Consider the following 25,617-nt stretch of genomic DNA (forward strand, 5'->3'; position numbering starts at 1 on the left):
GGATCACAGATTTTTTTTATATTACAAATTATGTAATCAATCCACCTTGGGAATGGTGTTGGATAGCCTCCATCCGCTAACATGCACTCACATCTGAGAGTTATTAGACAAACTTGACATCCAGGGCCAAATGAAACTGCCTGATTGGCTCAGTCTATCTGGGAACACTGAGCTACTCCTAGTGATATCAAAAACCTTCCATCAGCTTGCCATGGAGAAGACACAGAGAAGAGAGCATTCTGGCAGAGGCAGGAGGAGATTGGATCAGATCACAGGTTTCCAGGGCAGCTTTGGAGAGGAATTGGGAAGAAAAGATTCAAAAAGATTCAAAGAGTAATGGTCTAGGTTAGGGCTCAGCAAACTTTTTCCACGAAAGGCCAGAAATAACTATCCTAAGTTTTGCTGGATGCATTTTCATATATTCTTCATTATTGCAATCCTGAAAAAATGTCAAAGCCATGTTTAGCTCACACCCAGCACTTTATTTGACACAAGGACTGTAGCTGGCTGACCCCTGAAGTAGATGGTTTTTAAATCATTCTACAGCGGTGTTTGAGGAGTTCATTCTTGACCTCTTTCCCCAGTGATATTACCTGCTGAGAACGCACAGGACAATGATAGGCTTAAATAATGAAGTAAAAAACTGAAATATCTATTGTGATATGAAATAATGTACGAAAAAGCTGTAGGGGCACCTGGGTGGCTCAGTTGGTTAAGCATTTGCCTTCCGCTCTGGGTCTTGGGATCAAGCCCCACACCGGGCTCCCTGCTCAGTGGGGAGCCTGCTTCTCCCTCTCCCTCACCCTCTCCCCCTGCGTGTGCTCTCTTTCTCTGCCCTCCCCCCGTTTGTGCTCTCTCCTCCTCTCTCTCTCTCAAATAAATAAAATCTTTTAGAAAAAAGAAAAAAATTGTAAGGTGAATGGAAAGATTGTCAAGCAACACTGAACACCCAAGTGAGATTGAAACCAAACAAGTGAGAGAATCAAGCCACACAATTGTTTGTGCAATCTGGGGCAAATCTGCTTAAAATAAGCAGGTGGATTGACCTAATGTTGGGATTTGACATAGAGAATCCCAGAGTGGAGGGAATGAGGACTCTGGTGGGAAAAGTTTATGTCGAGTGACCAGGAGTCTAAGCTGAGCAGAGCGGAGGGATGGAAACCAACAAGAATGGAAGAGCTGAGGAATCAGAGGTTGGGATGAGGCTGTGAAGCAGGTTCCAGAAATGTTATAGGCAAACTAAGCATAAAATGCATATCCTGTTTGTTTCCCATAAACAGAATCCTGCTATATTCTGTTCTGCACTTTGCTTTTATTCACTAAATAGCATCTCTTTCCATGTTTACACATATTGATCTACCCCACTCTCTTTAACCAGCCGCATAGTGTTCCAGTGCATGGATTTGCCATGACTTATGGAGACTCTTGGTAGACTTTTAGGATGTTTCCAGCATTAAGATTTACCAGAAATCTAGAATGAACATTGTTAAACATTCTTGCAAGTTTTATCAAAGGATAAATTCCATACATGGAATTGCTGGGTCTATGCATTTGGAATTATATGCATTTGGAATTTTGTCAGCTACTGCCAAATTTTCCTGCAAGGAGTCTGCGCCAATTTCCATTCCCACTGACAATGGGCGATTAACATTCATTTCCCCACAATCTCATCAACACTGGATGTTATCGAACTTTTCCATCTTTGCCAATCTGATGAGGGAAATAAATGATGCCACAATTTTTACCTCCATTTCTTAATTATAAGGAAAGTCAATCATTATTCCTGCCCACATTATTTACTTGTATTTCTTTTTCCATGGACTAGCTATGTTTATCCTTCCCTCTGTTTCTGTTAGGTTATTTATCTCTTTCTTATTGATATATGTGTTTTTTGGACATTAAGACAATTGGCCCTTTTCTTGCAAGTATTTTTCTATTTGTCTTTTTTTTAAGATTTATTTACTTATTTGAGAGAGAGAGAGAAATAAAACAGGGGGAAGGGCAAAGGGAGAGGGACAGAGAGAATCCTCAAGCAGAGTCCACACTGAGCACAGAGCCCATCTTGGGACTCAGTCCCAGGACCCTGAGATCATGACCTGATCTGAAACCAAGAGCCAGACGCTTAACCAACTGTGCTATCCAGGTGCCCCCTGCCATTTGTCTTTCTTCTTTTTTAAAGATTTTATTTATTTATTTGACAGAGAGAGATCTCAACTAGGCAGAGAAGCAGGCAGAGGGAGAGGAGGAAGCAGGCTCCCTGCTGAGCAGAGAGCCCAATGTGGGGCTCGATCCCAGGACCCTGGGATCATGACCTGAGCCGAAGGCAGAGGCTTAACACACTGAGCCACCCAGGCACCCCGCCATTTGTCTTTTTTTTTTTTTAAGATTTTATTTATTTATTTGACAGATGGAGATCACAAGTAGGCAGAGAAGCAGGCAGAGAGAGAGGAGGAAGCAGGCTCCATGCTGAGCAGAGAGCATGATGTGGGGCTCGATCCCAGGACTCTGAGATCATGACCTGAGTTGAAGGCAGAGGCTTTAACCCACTGAGCCACCCAGGTGCCCCACTGCCATTTGTCTTTCTTTTTTTTTTTTTTTTAAGATTTTATTTATTTATTTGTCAGAGAGAGAGAGGGAGAGAAAGCAAGCACAGGCAGACAGAATGGCAGGCAGAGGCAGAGGGAGAAGCAGGCTCCCTGATGAGCAAGGAGCCCGATGTGGGATTCGATCCCAGGACCCTGAGATCATGACCTGAGTGGAAGATAAATGGTTGAGCGACTGAGCCACTCAGATGCCCTTCATTTATTCTTTATTTTGTGTGTGTGTGTGTGTATTCTTTTTCTTTATTTATTTTTTTTTATTTTTTCAGCATAACAGTATTCATTATTTTTGCACCACACCCAGTGCTCCATGCAATCCGTGCCCTCTACAATACCCACCACCTGGTGCCCCCAACCTCCCACCCCCCACCCCTTCAAAATTCTCAGATCGTTTTTCAGAGTCCATAGTCTCTCATGGTTCACCTCCCCTTCCAATTTCCCTCAACTCCCTTCTCCTCTCCATCTCCCCTTGTCCTCCATGCTATTTGTTATGCTCCACAAATAAGTGAAACCATATGATAATTGACTCTCTCTGCTTGACTTATTTCACTCAGCATAATCTCTTCCAGTCCCCATTTATTCTTTATTTTAAATCTCCGTGCCTTCCAAGGGCACCTGAGTGGCTCAGTCTATTAAGTGTCTGCCCCTGGCTCAGATCCTGATCCTAGGGTCCTGGGATCAAGCACTGTGTCAGGCTTCCTGATCAGTGGGGAATCTGCTTCTCCCTCTCCCTCTGCTTCTCCTCACTGCTCATGCTCTATCTCATTCTCTCTCTCTCACTCCCTCAAATAAAATCTTTAAGAAAAAAAATCTATGCCTTCCATATTCCCAATGACTAGCAAGTTTCCCTCAACACCATTTGTTGAAGGCTCTATTTTTCCCTGTATAAAGTTGCCTCTATGTTTGGACTCTTATTCTTTAATCTAGCTCCTATGTCCGGACCTGCCAAATTATTTAATAACCACAGTTATATATTTATCTTTTATATTTGGAAGAGCTTTTCTACATCACTGGCCCTTTTTCCCCATGATGTGAAGAGAAGATTTTTGAAGAAAAATTAAGAACAGCAGTCTGAAAACTGCAAAGGGAACCAGACAAATTCCAATCTCATGCTTCTGGCCCTGAGAGGTCAGACTATAACCAAAGGATTGTTAGGGAAATGGCAATGTCAAAAAGGAAAGAGATTTCAGGGATGCCGAGCAAATGAGGGCATTTTTTCCTAGCAAGGAACATGATACTGAATGAGTTGAGAGCATTATGAGGCCCTGAGAGAAAAGAACGGGTAAAGGGAGGAAGGAAGGGAGAAAGAGACAGAGGGGCAGAGGGAGAGGGGTAGAAAATTATCTGAAAAAAGACATCACCTCTGTAGTTCTTTAATTTAAAAAATGGGTAGAATTATTTATACCTGGCCTATCTTTGCCAGGACAAAGTAAAATGACAGATGTGAGAGTTGTTTTAGCATTAACAATGGAAGTGTAGGTTATAGGGGTGCCTGGGTGGCTCAGTCAGTTGAGCAACTGACTCTTGATTTCAGCTCAGGTCCTGATCTCACTGTCCTAAGATCAGGACCTGAGTCAGGCTCAGTGGGGAATCTGCTTAAGATTCTCTTTCTCACTCTGAACTTTATGCCCCACAACTTCCTTTCAAGTAAGTAAATCTTAAAAAAATATATATGAAGGTTATAAGTTCAGAGTGCTGGTATGGACAGTTTGGGATTTTTTTTTTATATTACCCTTACTTATTTAGCTTTTACAATTCAATAGGAGTTTTTAGAATAGGTAAAACATTTACATGTTTTGTGAGTCAAAATCATATAAAAAGTTACCCGCAGAGAATTACTGCTCCTATCTCTGCCTGCTCCTTCCAGCCCATTCCCTAATCTATCTCCATCTCCAAAGATTTATAGTTTATCATATAGGCTTCAAGCATTTATTTGCAAATACTAATATTTGTATATTTTCCTTATCTTCTCCCCATTTCTTGCATAAAAGGAACTACACCAGATACCTTGTTTTTTATCATGTAATATGTCCTAGAAAATTTTCCATGTCAGTACATAAACATCTTTCTCACTCTTTTTTTTTCCCTTAAGCTAGTGTGGATATAACGTAATTTAACATGTCCCCCATTAATGGACATGAGTTGCTCATTTGATGTGTCAAATGCATCCCTTAATATCCCTATACCTATGTCAGTTTTAAACATGTGTGTAGGTATATCTGTCAGATAAATCATTAAATTGAGAATGTTAAAGCAGGAATGCTTCTGTAGTTTCGCACCCATTCTAAGAGTCCCCTCAGCAGGGGTTATGTCATTTTGCACTTCCATCTACAACACTTGACTTCCTGCCACCCCACAGCTTAGCCAACACAATGTTCCATCAAAATTTTGAGTTTTGGGGCGCCTGGGTGGCTCATCGGTTAAGCACCTGCCTTAGGTTCAGGTCATGATCCCAGGACCTTGGGACGGAGCCCAACATCTGGCTCTGTGCTCAGTGGGGAGTCTGCTTCTCCCTCTCCTTCTGCCACTACCCCCGTTTGTGCTCTCTCTCTCTCAAATAAATCAATAAAATCTTAAAAAAAAAAAAAAAGACAAAACACTCAGGAAACACAGACTAGTTCAAAAAACTTTTAATAAACTGCAAATATAAGCAAGACAGAATAGCTGTGAGTACAGGGAAGGGAAGCACTGATCTGAGTCACGAAGCTCCTTGGAAGCAGTGGAGACCCGCTGCCCCTTAGGTCTCACAGGCTCATACAGCTGAGGACGCCTGGAGGACGCTCTCCTGGACTAGATAACCGTTTCTTCCTTCAGCAGTGTCTCCTTTTGTATGGAGCTTAGGTCTCCTCCCAAACTCTCCAGATTCTCCAGGTGGGGGACGCCCTGGCTCTCCTCGATACTCCGGGAATTAGGCAACCAATGGCAGCTAAGGCAGGCTGTCTCTTGGAAGAGGCAGATGGCACCTGGGTAACAGCGAAAGTTTGGGTCAGGTTAGGGAGTGACGTCAGGAATGCCCTCCTCGAATGTGACCCCCTCTGGCCTGCATCCAACCTCCCTAGTTCTCCCCTCCAACAGAGAGTATTACAGAGACAGACGGAAAACAGAATGCATCACAAGACAAGGCAGACGAACAGATGGATAAACTCACAGAACCAGAGCCAGTGCTGGAGGGTGTCTTAGCAACAGGCTAACTATTAATAGGTAAGAAAACAAGGTTTAGGAGAGGAAGGTCAGACACAAAACCCAGGCCTCTGGATGCCCCGCTCAAGACTCCCAGCGAGGCAGAAAGGAAAAAGAAAACTGTGTCATAAATGGAGATAGCTTGAGCGAATAATAAATGCTATGTTAAGGTTAAGTCTAAGGGAAAGGACAACTTCTATGTTCTGTGTGATAGCAGACTACATACTCTCCCACTGAAAAAAAAACAAAAACTCGATAGAAGGTGTTTCTTCAGAAACCTATTGGTAAATACAGAATCAAACTGGCATCAGGGTAAGGCATTCTTAGGAACAAAACTCTAGTGAAAAGAGAAACCTAGAGAGTTTAAGCAAGCATACAATCAGCCTTCACCGTAGGGACATACACTCAACCCAGGTGACCCTGAGTTTCCATTCTTTTGGACATTTGGGACACAAAGTGAGAGGAAAAGCCCAGGGCCTGCTCAAGATGACCAATCTAACAAGGGTCTGCCATATGGAGCTAGAACTTCAAAGTTACCTGTATTGACTGAGAATTCATAAACAGAGGCTAGCTGCTCTGTGGGTCTGCAACCAAATTCACAATACCTGTTGTGATCCTAGTTGCACATCCAAGCATCAAACAGGAGCAAATGCAAATCCCTTTTTGAAAAGAACACTTTAAATACAGGCCTCAACGAGTTTCTACCCGGAAAAAAAAAAAAAAAAAAAAGAAAAACTTCCAAGGAAAATGAATTCACAAACATACCAAGAAACAAGGCACCAGAAACAAGAGCCAGTAGAAATAGCAGCAGGCGGACACAGACCTGCATATCATTCGGTTGTTAAACTTAAAAGACACAGAATTGGGGCGCCTGGGTGGCTCAGTGGGTTAAAGCCTCTGCCTTCAGCTAAGGTCATGATCCCAGGATCCTGGGATCGAGCCCCACATCGGGCTCTCTGCTCAGCAGGGAGTCTGCTTCCCCTCTCTCTCTGCCTGCCTCTCTGCCTTGTGATCTCTCTTTCTCTCTCTCTGTCAAATAAATAAATAAATAAAATCTTAAAAAATATATTTAAAAAAATGAAAGGAAGATAATTTCATACAAACAAAATATGAGAATGTATCTCTAACTGACCCTCACCAAAACCCATTATAAAGGATGTATTTCAGGCAGAAGGACAGAAGGTCTGAGAAGGGTTGATGAGCAACTAAACTGGTAAATATGTGGGTAAATTTAAGCCAATAAATATCAAATGCATAAAATCACAGTAACATCAAATGTATAGAATTAAAAAGGAAACAGAAGAAACTAAAATGTATGAAACAGCATATAAATTGGGAAGACATTACCTTGTATTATTTACAAAGAGAATAAATATGTTGGTGAACTTTCAACTTTGTTTAGTAAGCATGTTAAAATGACAAGAGTAGCTACTACAAGAATGCAAATAGACTGCATGACTTCCAAACTAAAGAGGGAGGAAATATTTAATGAGAACTCTATCGATAAAAGTGAATCAATTCAAAGCAAGGCAAGAGAGGTGGGGAGCAGAAAAAACTCAAAGCAAAAAGATGGTAGGAAAAAATACAAATATATTAGTAGTCACAATAAATATAAATCAATAATAAATGCTCCAGTTAAAAGACAAAGATTAGGGGCGCCTGGGTGGCTCAGCCGTTAAGTGTCTGCTTTTGGCTCAGGTCATGATCCCAGGGTCCTGGGATCGAGCCCCACATCGGACTCCCTGCTCACTTCTCCCTCTCCCATGCCCCCCTGCTTGTATTCCCTCTTTCACTGTCTTTGTCTCTGACAAATAATAAAATGTTTTTTTAAAAAGACAAAGATGATAAAACTAGATGCAAAAGATACAATCATAAGCTATATGATTACATATAAGTAAAAGATTAGAAAGATCTATAACAGGCAAATACTAGAGTACTATTACTAGCTAGAGTAATACCAGATAAAACAGACTTTCACAAAAGGGATTACTAGAAGTAAAAAAAAAGATCACAGCATGCATAATGATTAAAAGTTCAATTCAGGGGCGCCTGGGTGGCTCAGTGGGTTAAGGCCTCTGCCTTCGGCTCAGGTCATGGTCCCAGGTGCTCAGCGGGGAGGCTGCTTCCTCCTCTCTCTCTGCCTGCCTCTCTGCCTACTTGTGATCTCTATCTGTCAAATAAATAAATAAAATCTTTTAAAAAATTAAAAAAATAAAAGTTCAATTCACCAGTAAAACAGAACAACTCTTTTTTTTGCCTTTAAAATCATTTTATACACAATTTTCCCAACTTGTTCTCCCCCTCAGTTAATAGAGCATGAAGGGCCCTCCACATCAATACATAAAGATTTACTATACTTTTTAACAGCTACATAGTACTTCATTACATGAATGTAACATAAGTTTATCTATTTCTCTTCCTTAGATAATGCTGCAGAGAACATTCCTGTATTTTCCCATGCTTGCGCTAGTATTTCCATTTCGTTGTGTTTTGAAAGGCTTGTTCTATAGTTATAGTTCCTGGACTTTCTTTCTTTGTGTTGAACTGAAATCTGTGTACCTGTGAATTTCTCCGCTGCCGCCCCTCCCTTGATGTGGTTTTTCCACTTCCCTGTGAGCATGAGTCTAGGCTTATAAAAATTTGTGAATAGTTTCACTATACATGTATTTGTCTCTTTTACTGGTAAACTTGAACTCACATGTTTTCACGTGCGTTAGCCTTGAAACAAGTATGATACGATTAAAACGTGAGTTAAGGGGCTCCTGGGTGGCTCAGTGGGTTAAAGCCTCTGCCTTCGGCTCAGGTCATGATCCCAGGGTTCTAGGATCAAGCCCCGCATCAGGCTCTCTGCTCAGCGGGGAGCCTGCCTCCCCCTCTCTCTGCCTGCCTCTCTGCCTACTTGTGATCTCTCTGTCAAATAAATAAATAAAATCTTTTTAAAAAATAAAATAAAATGTGAGTTAACTTTATTAATAACTGGATTTCTGGAAAGGTATGCTTTTGTAGCAGACCATGTCGTTGTGGACCTTTCCACATGGCTTTGATTCTGTTTCTTGGCCTGAGAGATGCCAGCCGCATCTGTGCATTGTGTGGTCAAGCGAGGTCAATTGTTAGGTTGTCATTAAGCCACTTATAAAGACAGTTTAGAGGAGTTTCACAGGGAAAAAAATCAAAAGAAAAATTTCCATCTATGTGTAAGCTCTGCCCCTCTGAAGCTGGCATTTGAATTGTCAGGGATGGTTCTTATCACGTTAAGTTGGAAGCAATGAGAAAAGGAAAACAGGGTGTCTTGGGGCGCCTGGGTGACTCAATGGGTTAAAGCCTCTGCCTTCAGCTCAGGTCCTAATCCCAGGGTCCTGGGATCGAGCCCTGAATCGGGCTCTCTGCTTAGCAGGGAGCCTGCTTCCCCCTCTCTCTCTGCCTGCCTCCCTGCCTACTTGTGACCTCTGTCTGTCAAATAAATAAATAAATAAAAATCTAAAAAAAAAAACACAAACCCAGGGCATCTACGTGAATGAGACTGAGAACTGCCTATAGGAGGTAGGCTCTATTGTACTTTTTTTTTTTCAGCCTTTTAAAATTAACGTTAATTTTCTCCATTTAAAAAATATACTTGGGGGGCACCTGAGTGGCTCAGTGGGTTAAGCCTCTGCCTTTGGCTCAGGTCATGATCTCAGAGTCCTGGGATCGAGCCCCACATCGGGCTCTCTGCTCAGTGGGGAGCTTGCTTCCCTTCTCTCTCTGCCTGCCTCTCTGACTACTTGTGATCTCTGTCTCTCTCTCTGCACCAAATAAATAAATACTTAAAAAATATATACATATACTTGGGTATCTTTATCATTTCCATTTTTTGAAAAACAAATTCATCATTTTCATCTATTGTTTTGATTTTTGTATTGTGGTAAGACTACTTCACATGAGATCTACCTACTTAACGAATCTGTAAGCGCGCGGTACAGTATTGTTAACTATAGGTATTATGTTGTGCCGCACATCTTTAGAACTTACTTATCTTGAATAACTGAGACATAATATTCATTGAACAACATCTCATTTTGCCCTGCTAGCCACTGGCAACTGCCATCCTACTCTGCCTCTATGATCTTGACTATTTCTGTCATCTCACATTGCACAACCTTTGTATTTCTCCTTCTGTGACTAGTTTAAACTAGAACAATTCTAAATCAAGATTAGAATAATATAATAAATAGGCTTGATCTAATGTTTATAAGTGAAAAGTTGCGTTCAACATCAAACATCAAAATGGACCTCCAGGGGCGCCTGGGTGGCCCATGGGTTAAAAGCCTCTGCCTTCGGCTCAGGTCATGATCCCAGGGTCCTGGGATCAAGTCCCGCATCCGGCTCTCTGCTGGGTGGGGAGCCTGCTTCCCCCCTCTCTGCCTGCCTCTCGGCCTACTTGTGATCTCTCTCTGTCAAATAAATAAATAAAATCTTTTTAAAAAAATGGACTTCCAACTAGGCTATAAAACAATCTCAATAAATCAGAACGCATTAGGATTATATAGACCATGATCCCTCATCACACTGAAATTAAGTTAAAATCATTAACACAAAAATACAATTAAAAGTTACATGCTTGGAAATTTAAAAGTATACTTTAAAATAATCTATGGGGGCGCCTGGGTGGCTCAGTGGCTTAAGCCGCTGCCTTCGGCTCAGGTCATGATCTCAGAGTCCTGGGATCGAGTCCCGCATCGGGCTCTCTGCTTAGCAGGGAGGCTGCTTCCTCCTCTCTCTCTGCCTGCCTCTCTGCCTGCTTGTGATCTCTCTGTCAAATAAATAAATAAAATCTTAAAAAATAGTAATAATAATAATAATCATCTATGGATCAAAAAAATCATAAGGGGAACTAAAAATATCTGAAATAGAATAATAACATAAAATACTTCCGTAAGAAAATGAGAGCTGCAAATGAAGCAATTCTTACAGGGGAATTAAAGCTTTAATTGCCTACTTAGAAAAGAAGAAGTAGGGACACTTGGGTGGCTCAGTCAGTTAAGTGTCTGCCTTAGGCTGAGGTCATGATCCTGGAGTCCCAGGATAGAACCCTGCATTGGGCTCCCTGCTCAGTGGGGAGTCTGCTTCTCCCCCTGCACTTCACCCCTCTCATGCTCTGTCTCTCTCTCAAATAAACAAAATCTTAAAAAAGAAAAGAAGAAGTAAGCAATGAGTTTAGATCCTGACTTAAGAAGCTGGAAAAGGGGGACACCTGGGTTGCTCAGTTGGTTGGACGACTGCCTTCAGCTCAGGTCATGATCCCGGAGTCCCGGAATCGAGTCCCACATCGGGCTCCCGGCTCCATGGGGAGTCTGCTTCTCCCTCTGACCTTCTCCTCACTCATGCTCTCTCTCACTGTCTCTCTCTCAAATAAATAAAATAAAATCTTTAAAAAAAAAAAAAAAAGAAGCTGGAAAAGGAATAGCAGAATAAATGCAAAAAAGCAGTAGGGAGGGAGGTTCAAAATAAGAAGCAAAAATTAATCAAATAGAAAACAAACATAAGGGGCGCCTGTGTGGCTCAGTGGGTTAAAGCCTCTGCCTTTGGTTCAGATCATGACCTTGGGGTCCTGAGATCGACCCCCGAATCAGGTTCTCTGCTCGGCGGGGAGCCTGCTTCCTCCTCTCTCTCTGCCTATCTCTCTGCCTACTTGTGATCTCTGTCGGTCAAATAAATAAATAAAATATTTAAATAAATAAATAAAATAAAAAATAAATAAAATTTTTAAAAAAGAAAACAAGGAGCGCCTGGGTGGCTCAGTGGGTTAAAGCCTCTGCCTCCAGCTCAGGTCATGATCCCAGGGTCCTGGGATCAAGCCCCACAGCAGGCTGTCTGCTCTGCAGGGAGCCTGCTTCCTCCACTCTCTCTCTCTGCCTGCCTCTCTGCCTACTTGTGATCTCTGTCAAATAAATAAAGAAATAATCTTAAAAAAAAAAAAAAGAAAACAAACATAAAATATGAAGGTTCAAGAAAGCTAAATGCTGGACCTTTGGAAAGACTAAAAATGTGGTAAATCTGACACAAACCTGGCAATGAAAAAAGAAAAAATTAAGTATGAAAAATGAAGCACAGCATGGCTCAGTGGGTTAAAGCCTCTGCCTTCAGCTCGGGTCATGATCCCAGGGTCCTGGGATTGAGCCCCACATCGGGTGCTCTGCTCAGCGGGGAGCCTGCTTCCCTCTCTCTCTGCCTCCCTCTCTGCCTACATATGATCTCTCTCTCTCTCTGTCAAATAAATAACTAAAATCTTTAAAAAATAATAATAAAATAAAATAATTAAAAAATGAAGCACGTAACTACAGATGCAGCACAAAATAAAGTTAAGAAAGAAAACATTTCGCGTAAGTTTATGTCAATAAATTTCAAAACTTATACAAAATGTACAAACCTATAGAAATATATAAATTACCAAAACTAACTCAAGAAGAAATCAAATAGCTGAATGGTCCTATAGTCATTAAAAGAAACTGAACCATGAGCTTAAAATTCTCCCACAGAGAAATACCATACTCCTTCTACAGACAAGCTTAGTTTATACAATTAAGTACTTAAGATGTTAAAAATGAATGACCCTTAGAGTTCCTTGTATTAATATGGAGGTTATAATGTTGTATAAACAGTATTAAATGTTGTATAAACAGTTTTAAAACAAGTAAAACTAAGTCCTATATTTTTTAGGACAAACGTGTGTGCAGTAGAAATGATTATCAGAAACTTCAGAATAATTGCTTTCTGAGGAGAGACAAGAGGACAAGATCACGAAGAGCCACATGGTTGAGAGAGGTGAAGACTTCAAAGATTCTTAATATTCTACCATATTTCATCAATGTTAACAAGCCTACTTTTTTCATGTTTCTGAAATAAGGATGTGCCTTACAGACTACAGCACCTTATAATTAATGATTCTTAGCATCCTTTTTTTCTTTCTCAGTGACACATAAATAAGAATGTAACTTACAAACCATGGACTCCATGAAAATATGGCTAATTCTTAAAACTATATGGTGGAAATGGGCATCAGTTTATTTTTAATTATCTACTTCATATATGATAAATATTTTTACATATTCAATGTATAATAAAATCAAGTTAAAATAGATTATGTCGGGGCACCTGGGTGGCTCAGTGGGTTAAAGCCTCTGCCTTCGGCTCAGGTCATGTTCCCAGTGTCCTGGGATCGAGCCCCGCATCGGGCTCTGTGCTCTGCAGGGAGCCTGCTTCCACCTCTCTTTCTATCTGTCTGCCTCTCTGCCTACTTGTGATCTCTGTCTGTCAAATAAATGAATAAAATCTTTAAAAAAAAATAGATTATGTCATGGGTCAGGTTAGTATAGCAGGAAGATTAGGGAAAAGGACAAAATTAGATAGGATGGAGGGCATAGATGATGATGGTCTACAAAGATAAAACAGGGGGTGCCTGGATGGCTCAGTGGGCTAAAGCCTCTGCCTTCGGCTCAGGTCATGATCTCAGGGTCCTGGGATCGAGTTCCGCATCGGGCTCTCTGCTCGGCAGGGAGCCTGCTTCCTCCTGTCTCTCTCTCTCTGCCTGCCTCTCTGCCTGCTTGTGGTCTCTCTCCATCAAATAAATAAATAAAATCTTTAAAAAATAAATAAAAAAAGACAAGACAGTAAGGTGATGGTGAGGTGAATAAGATCACAGATTCCAAGACAGAGATAGAGACAGGCACAGAAACCTGTAGGAGTCAGGACAGAATAAGATAGAATATGAAATCTGGAGATTGGTTCTAAAGTTAGGGAGGACAAGGGTAAGAGAGAGGGCTGAGGCTCCAGAGCAGTGCTGTTCTGTAGAACTCTCTGCACTGATGGAAATTTCCACATCTGTCCCATTCAATATGGCAGCTACTAGTACATTATAATGTTACCAAACACCTAAAGTGTGGTTACCATGACTGAGGAACTGAACTTCTACATATTTCATTTTAATTAATTAAATAGCCACAAGTAGTTAGTGACTTTTGGACAGTTAGAGTTTTGGACAGCACCGCTCTAGAGCGTCCACGGCTCCTGAATCCAGACAGAGGGCAGGGAGAGGGGCACCAGCCCCAGGACACTCACCAGCCACTATGAACAGAACGATGGCAAAGCCAAGGACGTAGTAAGGCCACTGCACGGAGAACTGCGGGGGGCTGGGCTTCATCCTCAGATTCTGGATCTCCAGGGCATGCAGCAACAAGGCCAGGAAGGCACAGACCCCTGCAGGGTCACAGGGAGGCACTCTTGCTCTCCTCCCATGGTTCCCACCTTTGCTCTTAATCGACAGAGGCACATGGTCCACACCGGTGGGGCTCCTGTGCGGAGGCTGTTTTCTCCAGCCCACACCTATGCCCTATCAGAGCCCATAACCTCTACCCCACACGCCTATCTTTGCCTCCATCCCAACTCATTTCAGAGCCCATGTGCCTCAGCTCCCAGGGGCCCCATAACCAGAAATCCCTTTCCCGGGTCCCCTCTGTGCCCGTGCTATTGGCTGACTCCAGTTGGGGCCCCTGGGTGCAATGCTTTGGGTGCAACTCAACCTGATTCTCCCACTGTGAGCGTTCCACCTTCTCCATGTGATGGGAGCCTCCCGGGGGAGGGCCTTGGCCAGCCTTTTAAAGTCAAAAGGTTCCAAAGGGCAGAGATGGTGTCTTCCGTCCACTCATCCAAGAAACACTTATATTTCACTCATCTTATATATTTCACTTCCACATTGTCATTCTGCGCCAGATTCTATGACAGTGGCTGGGATAGAGATGATGGCAAAAAAGAACCCCAGACCGATGACCCCAAGCCAACGCAGTGAGGGCTATGCTAGCTGTAGTGCAGGGGGCCAAGTGGCCCCCGGGGAGAGCGACTGTCATCCTGGGGGGCAGACAGCCTCAGAGAAGGCAGCAGGTGAGAGGGGCCCTAAAAATTCCCTCTCTCCTGACATCACAGAAACCAACCATCTCCCTGCTTTGGGGTCCCGCCACCCCAACCCCTTCCCAAGGCCGAGGCTTGCGTGAGGACAAGGCCTGCCTGCCTCTTCCACACCTGTGAGGAAGCTGATGAAGGCTGACACCAGATTGTGCTTCCAGGTCCTTGGAAACAGCTGAGACGCAAAGGACACCAGGATGAAGGTGGTGAGGAAAGACAGGACAACCGCAGACAGCAGGAAAACGCGGCCGAGAATGATGTACACTGCAGGGGAGGGAAGCTGGGCTGCAGCTGGAAACCCTGACCCGTGACCGGGGACAGAGCCCCGCAGAGCCTGCAGAGAAGGCCCCCGGAGCTCGCCACCCTCAGTCCCACAGTTGTGGCCTGGGACCACGGCTCCAACCCCACCACTTGGCCTCCGAGAAGGCTCTGGTTCCAACATTTTGTTCCCCATGACATGGAAGTGTATGGGGGAAAAAAAAAACTAGATAGACAAACAGCCTTTTCAATAAACAATAAAAATTATAAAAGTTGCGCATGGAAATGTGAAGAATTGTATCAGTATTGATCACACTGAAATAAGCCCTTGGTGGAAAATCAGAACTTATGCAGTTAAGATGTTCTGAACTCGGAGGGGGTGGGGGGGTTAATGCTTATTTATTTATCCCAGTTAACAGAAGTAATGAAACAGATCCAAAATGGCAGAGCCAGGGTCTCAATGATCCCCTACTATTGGCGTGACTCAGACGCACATTAAAACACGTCTGTACGCCCTCCTAAGCACAGAGAGATGGACAGCTAGGGGTGGGACAAAAAGACAAAGGTGTTGCTAAAGACCCAAATGTTCTAGAATCTACTCTAGGGTTAAGCCAATGGTTCTCAATCAGGTGCAGTTTTATAGCCCCTGCTGGGGATATCTGGCCATGCTAAGAGGTAATTTTAGTTGTCACAACTGAGGCATCAATCGGGTTGGAGGGGGTAAGGGTGCGTTAACTGTCCTGCATGAAACAGGAGCGCCCCCACAACAAAGAGTATCCAGCCAAAGTGTCAGCAGCACCGAGGCTGAGGACCCCCAGATCGAAGAGCACACACGGCGTGGCCCGTCTTCCCCAAAGAGGTTTCTCCTATTTCGTCACCAGGAGAGAGGACTCTTCCCCAAAGAGGCTCACCCCTTTTCCAAGACAGACATCCTCCTGACCTCCCTAAATCCCTTGTAAAACGCAGCCTCAAGTGCATCCTTGGTCCACTGGGCTCATATCCGCCTGCTTTCCCTTGAAAATGTGGTACTCGGGCCTGAGCACCTTATCTGCCGGGTTGCCACCTGCAGTCGGACAGGTGTTGAGCACAGGGGACAAGTGGGGGCTGAAATCCAGCCTGGGTTCTACTAACAAGGCTGTTCCCCGGCTGGGAGCTGTGCCCACCAAAAAGGGTCCCTTGTCCGGGAACTAACAGCAGCCCTGGGAGGTGGTGGAGCCTCACGCAGTAGGGCAAGACCCCCGCCCCTCCATCCTAGGTAAAGCCACTCCTACCCCAGAAATCAACTTCCTTGCAGACACATTTGCTCCTGACCCTGGTGATCGACTTGATACTATCAACTTTTTGCTAACCACGTACTTTACTCTAACCTAGAGAGTAGAGACTCAGAAAATGTCCTTATGCACTTACTAAATTCTGTCCTCTCTGACTCCATCTGGTCCTCTGTCACCCAAGTCCCCATGCTGGCCCCATCTCCCCCTGTCCTGTCCCTGCCTCCATCCCTCCTTACCTGATAAGGGTCGAGGCTTCCAGCACTTGATATGGAAGCAGTTCTCAAACAGGCCACTGAAAAACACCTCGTGGGACTCCTCATTTACAAGCCGTACCCAGAAGGGAAAGATGGAGACCAGCAGTATGAGCAGGTAGCCCAGGGAGGTCAAGGCTGGGGCTATGGCCCACGTGAATCCCTTCATATCCTTGTTCTCTAAAGTCATCATCACCTGTTCAAGGGAAAAGTGAGGGCTTCTCATGCGGAACAGGGGAAGGAGATGACGCCTGTAGAAATGTTAGTACATAAGTGAGGCTCGGGAAATGTTGATTTCTTGGCCTAGATAAACTTGACAACCTTACAGACCGCTTCAGCAAACCTAAAATATGCACGAAACATTTTCTGCCACTGAGTCACTGGGGGATCTTGGGCAAGTAGGGTCCCTTCTCTGAGCCCCAATTTCCACCTCAATAAATGATGTTGGACTAGGCCAGTCCCAAAGCCCCACCAACCCTAAAGTTCTCACCGCTCAATTCTGTTAACAATCACCCCACCTGCAAAGACCCCCTGCACTGTGCTCCGCAAGCAGCTAATAGCCAATAGCTTTGGGGATTTCAGGATGACGATGGGGGTGGTCATTAGGCCGGGGTCTGAAGTGCAGAAGACAGGGCCCTCGAGAGTGAGTGGGTTGCTCTCTCTGGTCCACACCCTGCGCAATCCCCCCCAGGCACTGGGGCCTCTCCACGGTCCCAAGGCAGACCACCCCCCCCCACTGCAGCCGGGGCAGGGAATGTCTCTGAGGCTGTGGGACCCGCAGAGAGGGGGGTGTGCTCATGCACACACACACACCCCAAAAAATCTGCTGTTTATAAACACGTGAAAGGCTACTCCTCTCTGAGTGCTCTCAGACTGATTTGGAAACAGCCTCCTGCACTTTGCCCTCCTTCCTGTCACAAGCTTCTCTTCTTCCCACCCGAATAATCCTTCGCTCTGTCCAAAGCTCCCCTTAGATCTTCCCTCCACCCCCTAGGCCACACCACTCAGTCACCTCACTGCTGGGCCTCAGTTTCCTTGCTCTAAAATGATGGAGGCAGGCAGTCCCGAGAGCAGTCCTAGCTCTATAGCCCTCTGGTTGGAGCCATCCTGACACCCCTTCTCCAGGTGGGGTGGAGTCCTCTAGACACTGTCAACAGATGGTCTGCACCTCCGCCTGCTCCCCCGCAACCTCAACTTGCCTAAAACAGGCTTTCGTGTTTTCCCTGTTTTGGTCATGCTCCATCACCACGCGACACCTCCATCTCATCGGCCGTCCTCCCAGGAAGTCCCCAAGCCCCTACTCTTCCTGCCCCATACCCACAGGTCTCCCTCCCAAGCAGCTCCAGCCTCCCTGCGGTCCTTCCCTCCCCAGGGTGGGGCGGGGGGGGCCCTCTGCCTCTCCCATAAAGCTCAGCTTGGCCCCATCATCCACTGCACCCAGCCCTCCCAGCCACCAGCCACTACCTGTCATTCCGTCCACACTTACCGGACGCCCCATGCCCAGCTTAGGCCAGCGGTAACGATTCAGGGATGAAAAAAGACAGGAACTCGCAGGCTCTTGTTAACTAGCGGGGAGAAAGACACAAAAAACAGGTCACTGGGTACAAAGCTTTCCTCCCCCCCCCACCTGGGTGACTTCAGGGCCGATGTACCCCAGTGTGCCACCTCATATCTGCCCCCCTCTGCCACCTGGCAGCTCTCCAGTGAGGAGGACCTTGCCAGCCTTCTGGAACAGCCCTTAGCACAGGGATTAGACCACTGCACCCCATGGACATACAACTTGGGGGATGCACTGATCTAGGCCAGACTCAAAGGACCCTAGACATGTTAATACAACAGGGAATCCTGTTTGTATTCAGGGGGTCCCTGTTTGTATACAGGGACCCCTTTGTACTGTTGAAACAGAGAACAGGAGAGTAAGACCCACCACAGTCTGTCAGTGCAGGGGCAAGGACCAGAAGCCCACAGGGTTGCCCCTCCCTCCCACTTCAGGCCTCACGCCCAGAGGTCAGCTTGGTGACTTTCAAATCAGGAACCAGTGAATTCTTCCTACTAGATAAGCTCATTTGCATGAGTGAGAAAGAGAGAGTGAATGGGGTGTGCGGTGGGTTACAGAATTGCTAAAACTTTTAATTTTGCCAAAAGCACTTGGGTGGCTCAGTGGGTTACACCTCCGCCATGGGCTCAGGTAGTGATCCCAGGGTCCTGGTATCCAGTCCTGCCTTGGGCTCCTTGCTCAACAGGGAGCATGCTTCTCCCTCTCCCTCTGCTGCTCCCCCTGCTTGGGGTCACTTTCTCTCTCTCTCAAATAAATAAAATCTTAAAAAAAAAAAAAAAGGCATTCCAAACAAAACAAAAACAACTGTCAGCAACTATCATACTGTCTTAATTATTATTTTAAAAGGACCCAGGAAAGTAAAAGAGTTGCAGCTTGGTGGAGCCTGGACCATCCGGGAGCCGCGGGCCTGGGGGAGCTTCCTCCATCGGGGTTCCCTCTGGGAGAGTCCCTGAGCCACCCTGCAGCAGCCTGGATGCAGCCCTGTTCCCTCCGGAGGCCCCGCGCATCCCCGGGGTCATCAGGGAACTGTACTGGGAATGAAAGGGATGGACAAAAGAAAGTACATCTGGTCGGAACAGTGGGGGTACCTGTCAGGGCCACTGGAGCCTCAGCCCCTTTCCCACCAATGGTTCCGGGCAACCTGGGCAGCAAACTGACCCCGGTTTGGTCAGAGGATCCTTCCTGCCGACAAGCTTCCTTGGCCCTTCTCTGGCCCCAAAGCCACGGGGACATTTTCCAGACCCCAAAATGGACCCAGATCTGATGATCCGCCCCCACCCCACAGTGGGTCCCAACAGCCCGTAGGGTTCTGTGCGGCCTGGAGGTGGGGGGTTGGGGGCCCTTTTCACAACCCCTTATCCGCGGAGACACCCTGCCCCTCCCTCCCCCTCGGCCTCCCTTCCCTCCTTGGGAACCGTCAGGGTCTCCCGGTCTCCGGGGCAGGGCTTCCCTCCAGGAGGGCCCCTCACCCGCACCTTGGACCCCCGGCCCGGAGTTTTCGAGTTTCCGTTGGGCCCGGAGGCCAGGAGCGAGAGGATGCGCAGTTTGCGGATGGAGCCCACGGAGCCCGCGGGGCCCTGCGGCGGGGGGCAGGGACTCTCCGGCCCTGCGACCGCACCCGCCCGCCACTCACCTGGCTCTCAGCTCGGCAGTCCCTGGCCTCCGCAGCTGTTCGCGGTGGGTGCGCTGAAGGAGGTGGAAGCGATCCGGAGCCGGGCAGATCTGAATTCGAATTCCAGCTCTGCCATTACCAGGAGGGTGACCTTGGGTAAGTTATTTCTCCTTCCTGGGTGTCAGTTTTCTCCTTCCTGAAACAGGAATGGTAATAATAACTCCTCCAGCCAGATGGCTGAAAGGGCCTAATGGCAAGTGACTGGAAGAAGACCCCAAATTCTCAGGACCCTTGATTTTTTTTTCCCTGATTCAAAATAAAAGAGCTATAAAACACATTCTTGGGGCAACTGGAGGAAGTCTGAATATGGACTGCACTTCAGACAGTATTAGGGAATTAAATTCTTTTTCTGAGGTATGTTACTAGGGTCACAATGATGTAGAACCACCTTCCTCTTAGGAGAAGGATGACATTGTACTTAGGGGTGAAGGTTATATCCATGCTCACTTTCAAGTAATTCAGAAAAAAGTATATGGATAGAAAGCAGGTACCAGAAAACAGTAATAATTATTAATCTGAGTAATATATAGGGTGTTCATTTATACTTTTTTCCAGCTTTTTGGTATATTGAAATCTCTCAGATAAAATTATTGTTTAAGAACATATACACAGCAGGGTGCCTGGGTGGCTCAGTGGGTTAAAGCCTCTGCCTTCAGCTCAGGTCATGATCCCAGGATTCTGGGATCAAGCCCCGCAACAGGCTCTCTACTCAGCAGGGAGTCTGCTTCCCCTCTCTCTCTGCCTGCCTCTCTGCCTACTTGTGATCTCTGTCTGTCAAATAAATAATTTTTTTTAAAAAAGGACATATACACAGCTGGACGCTAAACTTTTATCATTCAGGTTTATCATTCAGCTACGCGGTATCTCAGTGCTTTCTCCAATGACAGATAAGATGTTCACTGCATACAGTCCTTGCCCTCATGGAGCTTGCAATCTAGCACAGAGACAAGTAACTGAATAAATCTTTCCCTTTTTTTCAGATGTGATCAGTGCACAAAGGAACATAGCTACAGGGATTGCAGAGGCAAATACAGTTCAAGGGAAGACCTGAAAGGAGGCAGGATTAGGCAGAATCTTATCCCCGAAAGGGGACTGCATTGTGCAAAGGTTTTCACTGGCTCTACAGCAAGAACTACTATACAGGGCACATGCACACAGAAGAGCTTCACCTACCTTTGCTACACTCAATGCATGCAAATATTGTCTATCCTCCTCTGGTCCTGCCTAATTTTTTCTTTTACCCTCAGCGCTGGTTGCAACTCACTGTGATAAATTAATTTATGACCCATTAGTTGCTTTGACCTACATTTGAAAAATACTGTGTTCAGGGGCCCAACAAATTTTAAAATGACTGGAAGGAGTACCCCCAAGAGGACTGAAGAAATCAATGGGCAGAGCTGGGACGTGAAGGGTCTTGTAGAATTTCATCCTAAGGGCCATGACAGGTGAGATGAAAGCAGTCATGTTTGGATGCCAGTACCCAAATTCCTCTTCCTCCTCCCATCTTCCCTTTGCCCAAAGACTCCTACCTCTTTAACCAGAGCACAGAAAATGCCTCTCACCCAGGGGTCCCAAGGCTATATACACAGCAAGGCAAGGGCTACCAGGCCAGCCGCCACTAGGACTGGAAATTCTAGAATGTGTGCATAGGTTTAGGTTATAGCCTCCTCTAGAGATATTTTCATATTTTCCCAGCTCCAGGGTAGAGGATGGACAACGGAAGAGTAATTGCCTGCTGGAAAACGGGGTGGACCCCCCTGAGCTGGGGCTCTGACTTCCCCTAGGCTCTGTGCTTCCTCCGGCCAGTTTCAAAGGGAAAACCCAAGTCAACCAAACTGTAGTTTTACCAGGTAACAGAACTGGGAAGGGAGCAGGTGCCTGCTCCCTCCCCCTCCCAGACCGAGCTTACTGCCCTAGAGAACCCCCTCACTAGCTGGCTCCAAATCCAAGGCCCGAGCCCCCTCCCACAGCTCCTTCCTCCTGGGACACCCTCCCTCCACTTTCACATGGGGCCCCTGATGCACTCCACAGTCCCAGCCCCGTCCTCTTACTAGCCCTTAGTGACTAAGGCACAGATCCTATGTGGTCTTTTTGTGCCTTTCTCTCAGCACCTGTAAAGCATTAATATCCTCTATCACATGGGTTCTCAACCTTGGTGCACATTAGAATTACCTGGGAACTTGCAAAATGCCAATATCCAGGCCAAACACCACACCATAAAATCTCTGGGACTGGGACCGAGGCAATAGTCTTCTGAAAGCTACCCAGGTGATTCCAGTATGCAACCTAAGTTAAGAATTCCTGCTCTACTGGGTCCTTTTGCAGCTGGGAGCTATGAGGGACCAGGGAGGTGGGGTTACTATGGCGTCAGGTGACCAGTCATCCCAGTTTGCCCAGGACCGAACATTTCCTGGTGTGGAATGTTCAGTACTAAGAGAAAGGCCTGACCAACAACTGGGCTGAGTGGTTGCCCTTGTGTTTACCTGAAATCTAAGAGCTTGGTCAGTTGCTTGGCCACTTGTAATGGTTGTGCCCAAAGAATCAGAGCCCCCACTTCAGTGTTTTGTTTTGTTTTTTTTTTTTTTAACATTTTATTTAAGTAATCTCTATACCCAACATGGGGCTTGAACTTACAACTCCAAGATCAAGTCACGTGCTCAGATGACTGAGCAAGCCAGGCATCTCCCCCGACCACACACACACACACACACACCAACCTTAGTGCTTTTGATGCTGTTAGACAAACTCTTTTCTCCCCTTTCCTGGTCTCCACAGAAACCTCTGCCCTTGAAGCCTGGCATTTCACCCCACGCACTTGCCTTGTCCTGGGGTGCCCCTCTCTGTTATTCTCCACCAATCAGAATCCCGCCCAGCCATCAACCCCAACTCATCAAGCCCTGCCTCATCCCTGACACATCTCAAGACCCCACAGAAGGAAGAGCCCTTTCTGTGGTGAAGGGAGTGAGGAGGGACTCAAGGAGGGTCATGTGTCGAGTGCAGTAAGTGGGCACTTGAGCTCAGACCCAACCTCGCAGAGGGCAAGTCCATTCTCAGGACATCCAGATGCAAGGCGGTCCTTAGAGCAAGGTGACCCTCAGTGAGTGCTGATAATCACCTATCGATTACAGAGGGAGAAAAGTAGAGGAGTGCAGACAGGATATCTGAAATAAAGAAGACTGTGGTGTCTGGTAAACAGATTCATTCCAGAGCTATTCACTCAGTACCTGCTGTGTGCACAGCACCAGACCAGACTTGGGGACTAGGAGACTGGCAATTTTCCATTTTAAGAGTCCACATTGTAAGTATAATTTTCATTGATAGCTTAGATAATCATTAATCCAAACTAACTGGAGGAAAAATAATCTGATTTTTTTTGTAACGAAAAATAAGCATTTACTTGGGGTGCCTGGATGGCTCAATCGGTTAAGCATCCAACTCTTGATCTCAGCTCAGGTCTTGATCTCAGGGACGTGAGTTTGATGGCCCTCACCCCACCCCACCCCGTCCCCCGGTTGGGCCCCATGCCCAGCATGGAGCCTACTTTAAAAAAAAATTTTTTTTTAAAAAGCACTTACAACAAAGTAGTTATTTCTTTCAGATACCTAACCTAACAATATACTACCCAGTAGAGGTACTTTTGGAATTTCTTTTTTTTTTGTAAAGATTTTATTTATTTATTTGACAGACAGAGATCACAAGTAGGCAGAGAGGCAATGCAGAGAGAGAGGAGGAAGCAGGCTCCCCGCGGAGCAGAGAGCCCGATGTGGGGCTCGATCCCAGGACTCTGGGATCATGACCTGAGCCAAAGGCAGAGGCTTTAACCCACTGAGCCATCCAGGCGCCCCTGGAATTTCTTTTTTTTTTTTTTTTTAAGATTTTATTTATTCATTTTACAGACAGAGATCACAAGTAGGCAGAGAGGCAGGCAGAGAGAGAGGAGGAAGCAGGCTCCCTGGTGAGCAGAGAGCCCGATGTGGGGCTCGATCCCAGGACCCTGGGACCATGACCTGAGCCGAAGGCAGCGGCCTTAACCCACTGAGCCACCCAGGCGCCCCTGGAATTTCTTTTAATGATTAAAATATTCATGCTAGGGGCACCTGGGTGGCTCAGTCGTTAAGCACCTGCCTTCGGCTCAGATCATGATCCCAGCATCCTGGGATTCAACCCCATATCGGGCTCCCTGCTCAGCGGGAAGCTTGCTTATCCCTCCCCAGCTCCCTGTGCTTGTGTTCCCTCTCTGTCTCTCTCTCATAAATTTTAAAAATCTTTAAATAAATAAATTTAATTAATTAGTTAAATTTTCATGATAAATGGGTGCTCAAAGTTTTTTTAAATTTTATGGTTCCCAACTGGCTCAGCTAGTGGAGTGTGTGAGTCTTGATCTTGGGAGTCATGAGTCTGAGCCCCACGTTGAGTGTAGAGATTTCTTAAAAATAAAAAATATTGGGGCGCCTGGGTGGCTCAGTGGGTTAAAGCCTCTGCCTTCAGCTCAGGTCATGATCCCAGGGTCCTGGGATCGAGCCCCACATCAGGCTCTCTGCTCCGCAGGGAGCCTGCTTCCCCCTCTCTCTCTGCCTGCCTCTCTGCCTACTTGTGATCTCTGTCAAATAAATAAATAAAATCTTTAAAAAATAAATAAAAAATAAAAAATTAAATAAAAAATATTTTTAAGAGTTTTATCCATTATGTATCACACTATTCAACTGCTTGGCTATTCAACCTTTTCCTGGACAATTATACAGTAGTGAAGCTCTGTCTCAGGTTATGATTTAAATTTTCTTATGAAGTTGTTTGAACTGTGACTTTTTCTCAAAGGAAATCATAAAAATTATTTTTCCAAAAACAGCCAGAAATTAACCATTCCTCTCTATCTAAACTGAAAATCAGTACTTGTTCAAGAACAGTAAGCACGTGTATGACTAGGATTTGATCAGAGAAGTAAAACCACGAGAACACACACACACACACACATGTGTACACACACACACAGCCCAGCAAAGGCAGAGCAGGATCCAGGGGAAGGTAGGTGAGTTGCAGGCCCAGGTGCTGCCGCTCCCTGGGGAGCTGAGTCAGCAGATTAGCAACAACGTGGGTGAGCCACAAAAATAATAACTGCTGCTTTTCTTCTGCCCTCCTGGTCTCCTGAGAATCTCCCTCGAGCCCACAAGAACCAGAAAAAATACAGAAAAGGGCATTCTGGCAAATGCAGTTCAGCCCACGTTGACACATAACAAAGCCCATAACGTGTCATCCTGAGAGATTGTTTGGTCTAGAAAATGTGCCTGTTTATTAAGTGCATATGTCCTATAAAGCAAAAATAGAGTCTGCAGAGTAGTCTGCAGAACACTGAGGAGTGACCTGCTGGTGCAAGATACATGAGCCACTTCCATTGATAGTTACAACAAATGGAATAGATGAGATAGAGTTACTGGGTTCAAAGGTCACCTGGCTGCTTTCTTGACCTACTAGTCCAAATCTACAATTTCCTGATTCTTTCTTCCCTGGGATGGACCTAACTCATTCCATTTCCAGAAGACTATGAAGATTTGGACACCAAACCACAGAATCTCCCTCTGATGCAGATTCTCGACACCAAATCATAGTGTTAACTGAAGGTTCTGCTTAGCCACCACCTTGGTCGTGCTGCATTATGTTCCTTTCACAGCCCTCTCTGACACACGCTTCTCCAAAGTGAATCTGCTGATGTTGAGTAAGGCAGAAACTCCATCTAAAGGTTTTTGTGCATTGAACACACCCATGAGGTTTGTCTACCATCTGTATTTTCAGGTTTTAATAAGAGCTGAGCCAGCACAGAAGGCTGTCCACCCTCATGAAACCCAAAGGCTTTCTCCCCAGTTGCAAGCTCTGACATTCAATCGGAGCTGAACTCTGA

The 25,617-nt window shown here is 45.6% G+C and overlaps 1 protein-coding gene across 5 annotated transcripts in view; it reads right to left on the minus strand.

Moving 5' to 3' along the window:
• Positions 1 to 5,214: 5,214 nt before the first annotated feature.
• TMEM225B (transmembrane protein 225B) overlaps positions 5,215 to 25,617 on the minus strand; it is a 32,191-nt gene continuing 11,788 nt past the window's right edge. The window contains exons 3-10 of one of the 5 annotated variants that reach the window (XM_047714624.1): positions 19,686 to 19,860; positions 17,981 to 18,059; positions 16,480 to 16,690; positions 14,832 to 14,978; positions 14,336 to 14,407; positions 13,875 to 14,012; positions 6,386 to 6,439; positions 5,215 to 5,563 (exon numbers count right to left, since the gene is read on the minus strand). In XM_047714624.1, coding sequence (XP_047570580.1) covers positions 5,391 to 5,563; positions 6,386 to 6,439; positions 13,875 to 14,012; positions 14,336 to 14,407; positions 14,832 to 14,978; positions 16,480 to 16,690; positions 17,981 to 17,992 — 807 coding nt within the window. In that variant the 5' untranslated portion in view covers positions 17,993 to 18,059; positions 19,686 to 19,860 and the 3' untranslated portion in view covers positions 5,215 to 5,390. Of the gene's footprint in view, positions 5,564 to 6,385; positions 6,440 to 13,874; positions 14,013 to 14,335; positions 14,408 to 14,831; positions 14,979 to 16,479; positions 16,746 to 17,980; positions 18,060 to 19,685; positions 19,861 to 25,617 lie in introns of those variants that run through there. The other 4 variants (XM_047714625.1, XM_047714627.1, XM_047714629.1 and 1 more) reach the window with 4 other exon arrangements.

The sequence above is a fragment of the Lutra lutra genome, chromosome 18 (genome assembly GCF_902655055.1).
Source record: "Lutra lutra chromosome 18, mLutLut1.2, whole genome shotgun sequence".
NCBI classification, from domain to species: Eukaryota; Metazoa; Chordata; class Mammalia; order Carnivora; family Mustelidae; genus Lutra; species Lutra lutra.